The sequence below is a fragment of the Berghia stephanieae genome, chromosome 7, assembly GCF_034508935.2.
Source record: "Berghia stephanieae isolate SIO BIC M18660-M18661 chromosome 7, UCSD_Bste_1.3, whole genome shotgun sequence".
NCBI classification, from domain to species: Eukaryota; Metazoa; Mollusca; class Gastropoda; order Nudibranchia; family Aeolidiidae; genus Berghia; species Berghia stephanieae.
The window spans coordinates 20,599,020-20,606,389 of NC_088366.1; the positions used below are offsets into that span (position 1 = coordinate 20,599,020).

At 37.5% G+C, this 7,370-nt stretch overlaps 1 protein-coding gene across 1 annotated transcript; it reads left to right on the top strand.

Annotated features, from left to right (window-relative positions):
* Nucleotides 1-433: 433 nt before the first annotated feature.
* Nucleotides 434-6,703, top strand: LOC144976871 (sulfotransferase 6B1-like). The gene is made up of 2 exons (XM_078921411.1): nt 434-1,285; nt 4,213-6,703. The coding sequence occupies exons 1-2, from the start codon at nt 439-441 to the stop codon at nt 4,332-4,334; spliced, it is 969 nt and encodes a 322-aa protein (XP_078777537.1). The 5' UTR covers nt 434-438; the 3' UTR covers nt 4,335-6,703.
* The last annotated feature ends 667 nt before the right edge of the window (nt 6,704-7,370 follow it).

Sequence of the window (7,370 nt, forward strand, 5' to 3'; positions counted from 1 at the left end):
ATTAGTAATATTCCCCCCCCCCCCCCATTTCCACCTATTGGAAAATCGTCACATTTGTTACGATACAACCGTCACTTTTCTCATCCAGATTTCATTTTTTTTTTTTTTTTTTGCTATAGCTATAAAAAGTTGGCATTCTATAATAGAACTCATATTGTCGAACAATATTATGTATAGAATGTGCTTGTTGCTTTTCTGTTAGAGTAAGAAATGTCTTTTTTTGTGTTGGGTGGGTGTGAAGTTTTGGGGAAAATTCTGAATGGATAGTAAGGAGAGGGTTAAAGTAGCCTGTGACGATTATCGTTTGAAATAGAAATTTGGCTCTATCGGCGCTTTTAGCAGGGCGGTAACACGGAATGGTCTTTATACATTGGATGTAAGCAGTTATATCTCATTCTAATCTTAATATATTTAATCTATACTTTCAGGCTGATGACGATGCCGCTGCTCCAATCTCTGAAGAGTTACATATACGACTTGGTCACTAGATCACGTGTAATCTGGTACCTTCTTCCAATTTTTTATCCCATCATCGGTTTTTTGTTTTATATCAACTTAAAGAATGAGGATTATATTACAGACGAATCGGGTACAACAATGCGAGTCACAAAGTGGAATGGAAAAATTTATCCAGCATTCGGTAAAAAGAGATTATCCACCACCAAAGATATAAATATTCGAAAAAACGATGTCATTATTTCTGGTTACCCAAAAACGGGCTCTCATTGGAGTTTTGAGATTGTTCAGATGCTTATTCATAAAAAGGCAATATTGTCCAAATATGGCAAAGGACTTGAAGGCATGCTGGATGCCATGCCAGATTTTTTATTGGATTCTCTCCCTTCGCCGAGGGTGATGAACTCTCATTTTCTTTACAATGATCTGCCCCGGGGAGTTAAAGAAAAGAAAATTAAAATAGTCGTGACAATCAGAAATCCAAAAGATACAGTTGTTTCTTTTTACCACCACACCAAAAATTTGCATAAAGTCTATGCGTATGACGGAACGTTTGAGAACTATTTTAAAATGTTCGTGAAAGGAGAACTGGATTACGGGGACTACTTCGAGTATTATTTGAATTGGAATAAGGCGACGAAGACCAGAAAAGATAATGCCATATTTTTTCTGGAGTTTGAATCTTTAAAGGAGAATCCAGTGGCTACAATTATTGAGCTGGCAGACTTTCTGGGCGTTGCCATCACTAAAGAATTTGCAGAAGAAGTTGCGAATGTTTCCTCATTTAAAAATATGCAGAAAAAGAGGTCTTCCCTAATGTTCAGAAAGGGTGAGATACATATTTATTGTTCTCTTTATGTTAGTTTTAGCTGTTCTTTAATCTACATATAAGCTTTGTGACAAATCCCGATGGTTCAGAGATATGACATTCACATTTACAAGCAAAAAGACTAGAATCAGCGATCGAGATTTTTTTTCTGACTCGTCTATCAGTCCAAAAACGTTTGGTCTCTTAAACCTAGTAAGGAAGTGCGATAGACTTGGGTCCTACTATAAGTACACAGTACAGCAAGCAATACTCTTCAACAGTCGTAACGTCACTTCTTTCCTAATGACGCATGGTAACTTAGTAACACTGGCTCTTAACTATCGGAACAATGACGGACGCCGTAAGAAATATTTCTCCGGCGAGCATAAGAGCGTATTCAGAGGGAAAAAACCCCATGAATTTGACCATGTTTTGACTTTTACACATTCTGATCACAAGGCATATGAAAAGTTCTAGCCAGCATGAAGAATAAAAAGTAATGATTTTCTTTGTTTAGAACCAAGATGGCCGCCGTTGCCAGGAGGCGTGACATCAGACTACTGAATCCAATTGCTAGTGTTCGCTTAACGCTTCTGAAAAGGGGATAAACTCGGATTAAAACCAAAGCTTCATAATGATTAAATTCTCGCATTAAATTCTCACGTGTTGCCTCGACTTACTGCTGATGCGAGGCGATGATTTCAAATTGACTGGTGATGGAAAATCTCCCTTGTTTTGAAGTCACTACAGAGTTATAGTTGCTCACCGAACGGACACCGAACGAACGACTTACCGATCACGTGATCAGTTTTTTCTCGCGTCCTCTCGTCTAATCTCGTCACTCCGGAATAGAAAGAGGAGGCGAAGCTTATATGATATAACGCAATGAAAGTTCTGTCCGATGACGGGTGTGGGGGGTATCACCTCTCCAAAACTTACCTTATTATATGAGATCTTGAGATTCTTATCCAATCATCGATTGCTCGTTTGACAGTTCGCTTGTGAACAGTTAGGAGACCATCTCTTGATTTATGGGCAGGCGGCTTTGCGTAAAGGCGGTGAGTGTTGTATACATCAAAGAGTACCGCTGACCGATGGGTAAATAGTGATTGTGTAACCCAAAAGCCCTGCCGACTCGACTGCAAGGTCTTGTATGTAATAGTTGCATCACCATATCAACGCTCAGGAATTAATTAGTGAGGACTCTCAGTATATATATATTAAAAAAACAAACAACGCTTTTGAATCACACGAGATACACCAGTGTGCTCGTCGCATTGAGAATTGAAAAATGAGATATAAATCAAGAAAACCGACCGGAAAATAAAGAAACTATCATTAAATTTAAAAAATTGAGCAATATTTTTTTCAAAATCAATCTACTAGAAAAAATTTTTATTTCTAAACCTATTTTTGCGAAACAAAGATAAATGTTCTTCTTTTTGCAAGCTGATTCAACAATGTGGTTTTCAAATTTATCGTATACGTAATCATTTGGAAGCTCCCGAGAAAGGTATTTTTGTGTAATCTCTTTCACACACACGCGCGCGCACACACACAAACACACACACACAAACATATACAAACAACACACAAACAATACACATCCCTGGTCATCTATTGCCTATATTATTAATGTTAATATATACATCCCATGCTGATTGTCACTCCCCCCCCCCCACCCCCCAACCATTTCCACCATCCAAGTACCAGCGGCCTTTTCTCTTTGATTTCGTATCATGGTCTACCCGAAGCCCAACACCTCGATCGTTTGTGGGTCAACCCCCCCCCCCCTCCCCCCCTCCCCCCACCTTCGCCCGTAATCAATTTATAATTTTCTCTGTATAGAGCGCCACGTGCACAATTATATACTATTGAATGACACTGACCTTGCCCCTCCCCTAACACAAGCCAACAGCAACCCAAGCTATCCTCTATCACGTGACCTTAGATCCGATGCTGCATACCGCTTGAGAGTCTTCGCTATCCAGATCTCGTTCATGGTCACGTGAGAAGGCTATATCCGTTCGGGTTCGGCGTTCGGCGTTCGGCGTCTCGTTCGACCCGATTTCGTTAAAAGCCTACTATCATTGTTGATGGTGATTGGTGGTAGGTTTATCATTGATCTGTCCCTGCTTCGTTTTTCATTAAAATTATTATACTGACCTATTACTTTCAAATGGTATTATGTCGGGGTGACTCAGATGTTAAATATTTAATGCATACTCAAAAAATGAGAAAATCGTATTATGTTTGTGCGGCTATGTGATCTTATGGTATGACACTCGCTTTCGGATCGGAAGGGCCTCGCTCGGCGCATAGTTGAGTCCTTGGAGAAGGCTCTTTACTCACATTCTTTTTCCGTACTCAGGTTTAAAATGAGTACATGGCCGTTAACAGCGTTGTCTCTGTCCAAAAAAAATGGTAGTGTAAGGCGTAATGTCTCGTCCTACATGTTATGCGTTGCTGTTGGTCAGGGACCCCTTGTAAAGCACTTTGAGCACCTTTAGTGGATATTGCGCTATATAAAAGCTCAAGTTGTTGTTTAATCATGGAACATTCGTTGCTGAATGGAATCCCAATAGCTCAATTGGTAGAGCACTCGTTTCACCTACAAAGGGACAGAGATCGATCCCGGGTTAAGTAAAGATTTTTTTTTCTGACCCCCGATCCACCCAGCAGTGATTGAGTAACTGGGTCTGTTAATTCTGGTGGAAAGTACTCCACGATGGACTAACGCAATATTCAAAGGGCAACCAATAATTAATATTGCCTGTTACATGGTATAGAAGCTGTGATAACCCCCAGCTCCATGGCTCTGAAAAATTGATTTTTAAAAAATAGTTGCTTTAAGTAACCCCCCCCCCCCACACAATAAAAATAAATAATAAAAAAAACGGGTCACAATGACTTTTAAAAATTAAATGTATTGATTTTTAATCTATCAGGTGTTGTCGGCGACTGGAAAAACACCCTGACAGAGGAACAAAACACAGTTGTGGACAGGTTGTGGAGGGAGAAAATGACGGGTTTCAAACTGACATATAGCCAATGTCAACTCAGCACATAAGTTTTAATCGTATTTGTTTATTCATGTAGCTTTTTTTTTCACTTACATCTATGCTATTGCGCTTCATGGTCCTTCATTGCTGTCCAATCGATCCTTTCAAACGTATGTAATGCCAGGTGATTTAAGTGCTGAATATTGGATAAAAATCTAAGATTAGTTATTTTTTTCACTAAGGAGATTTATAAAAAAAACAATTCCTTTATTCATCCCCAATGGAAAACTTGTCTTTAGGGTCTATTCCAAGTAAGGCCATAGCGAGAGATCTGAAGGCAGATATTCATAAGACAAGCTCCACATGGAGGCAGTTGGAAAATTTTGCTCATGATAGGAATGAATAGAGGACACTTTTTTTTTGGAGGGGTGGGGGGGGGGGGGTTGGGGGGGGGGGGCTGCAGGGCAGACATTTGTATTTTTGAATTCGTAATTACAAGTTTTAAGATGTAGAAAGTTTGTTTTGCTATTGCGATTCTTTGTTTGATGTCTAAAGTATCTTTGCAATCATTTGAAACTTTTGAACCTAAATATTCTAACGTTTTCATTTGTGTGATGTTTTCTCCTTTGCTTGTTAAATTTAAAGGTATTTCATTTTTTTTTCTTTGCCTGCTACCATATGTTCTGACCTTTTCACGCTAAACACCAAAGCTTTCTATTCAGTTACACAACTAACTTGTCCCTCATTGAATTGTTATTTGTAACCTGTCTGCTGTGAAAGCCATTAGTACAGCGTCATCTGAATTGCACAGATTATTTATGTTAACCCCACCAACTCATATACCTTTTATGTCTTCAATTTCTCTGGAAATATATTCGCTGTATAGATTGAAAAGATCCGGCGATGGCATGCATCCTTGACTCACTCCTTTGGTGATGTTGAAAAAATTGGATGTTTCAGTGTCTACTTTCACGCAGTCGGACTGATGTCAGTTGGATCAAGACGAAGGTCATTGTGGGCTATTCCTATGTCTACAGCAGACATTTGGAAGATAGTTGAGTGCTGGACTGAGTCAAACGCTTAGGAATAGTCAACAAATCACAAGTAGACCGTCTTTTGTTTCTCATTGATCTTTGCGTGAGTGTGCATATAACAGTAATGATACCTTTATCTTTTAGGAAGCCGAACTGGTGTTTTCCTATTTGTAGAGATATTTGCAATGTAATACTGCTATTCGCAAGGTTGTACATTTTTATTTCATTTGCGAAGAATTTACATGTAAATGATCACCAGGTCATCAATAAAGATTATAAACAGAAAAGATCTCAAAACACTCCCCTAGGATCCCGCTGGTAGCTTTCTGGTAGCTTTAACAATTTAAAAAAAACCCACTTTCTATCTTATGTATGCGTCTGACCAGGGCAACGCACCAACAGCACTCACCAAGAGCCAATTGAAAAGAAAATTCTCCAGCGTCATTGAAGGTGGATTGGACATTTAAAAAAAAAGACAACAAATTTTTACATCGAACCGCGCCTCCCCCAACCCACCTTTTCCCCCTTTCCTCCAGGAAACAAAAGAATGGAGGTAGACATCATGATGCTGTAGCGGGAGACCTGGAGGCAGATGCACAGAAGACCGGCTACACATTGAGGTAGTTGGAGAATCTTGCTCAGGATCGGAATGAATGGAGGAGGCTTTTCTCTGGTCTTTGCTCCAGAACGGGAACAAGGCCTAATTGTATTGTAAGGTTATATCTTTGACATACAAGTCTACCTTGCTTAAATGCCATCCGAGATACCTAGGAATTATAGCAAGTTATCAGTACAGCTAAAGATTTCTGGTCCAATTTAACCAATTTCAAATCATTGTTGACAGAGTGTTAACTTTTCTGAGATTTACCAATTATCTTTTTTCATAATTCTGTGAACTTTGTAGAATTTCTATTTAATTATGGACAATTTTCAATGCCTTCAATAATTAGTAGCCGTTTTGTTGGTTTTGGCCTTATTAAATGGATATAATTATTTTCATTGCCTTTTATGATTTAATTTGTAAAATGGTCTGTAAATGCTGACACCAAAATTGCATGTTTTTAAAGTCTAATTTAATATCATGTTTGACGAGAGTTGATTTCTATATTGTATATTTCTATGTGATTATTTTTTTTTTTCATTAATGAGCTTTGTACAGTTGTGATTTAATCAAGAGCAACACCTTCAGTAATCTGGACCGATAATTATTAGTTTTGACTATACATTTCCTTATGGATATATGTAATTGTTTTCATTAAATTTAACGATACGTGAAAATAAAAACTGTCTTGAAATGGTGTTACATACCAAGCTATTTGAGATTATGTAAGTATGTACTATTGTATAAGGCATTTATATTCCGCCTGGAATGATATAAGATAAAGAATAAAAATGAGATAGCACCTCACATGCGTCATGTCCAATCATTTTTTGTTAAGTGCTGATCATAGCATGATATAATACAGTTAATGGATTTTTTAAAGGTCAAATTCTCATTCAAGCAGAGAGAGAAAAACACAAATTATGGTGAATCAAAGTACTTGTACCATACAATTGATCACAAAATATAATAATCTCACTTAGAGGGATGGAATAAACGTATTCTTTCATTTCTTTATATTGATTAAACTCGCTACTTTTTTTTAACGTGCAATAACACTTGCTCGCAAGCTCGTAGTGTAATTTGGCTTGATACAAATAACTCGTTTAAGAAATACAATGAAATGAAAGAATCGTGTATTATTCTACCTTCCCTAACAAAATTTAATAGTAACGATATAGTAATGATACTACAAAAATACTTTACAAAAATAATTTGTGGTGTCAGATTATTATAATATAGTCGATTGGAGTATATCTACCATATTCTTTTACTGTCTGTTATTTATGTTACATACCAAGAAATTATGTGCTATTGCATACGGCATTTAAAGGATGGGTCATGAATTCAGCCTGAAATAAGATAAGATAAGAAATAAAAATGTGATAGCATCATGTCATGTCAAATCCTATTTTTTTAAATTTTTGGTCACAGCATGCTTTAATACACTTAAAGGATGTTGCACAATA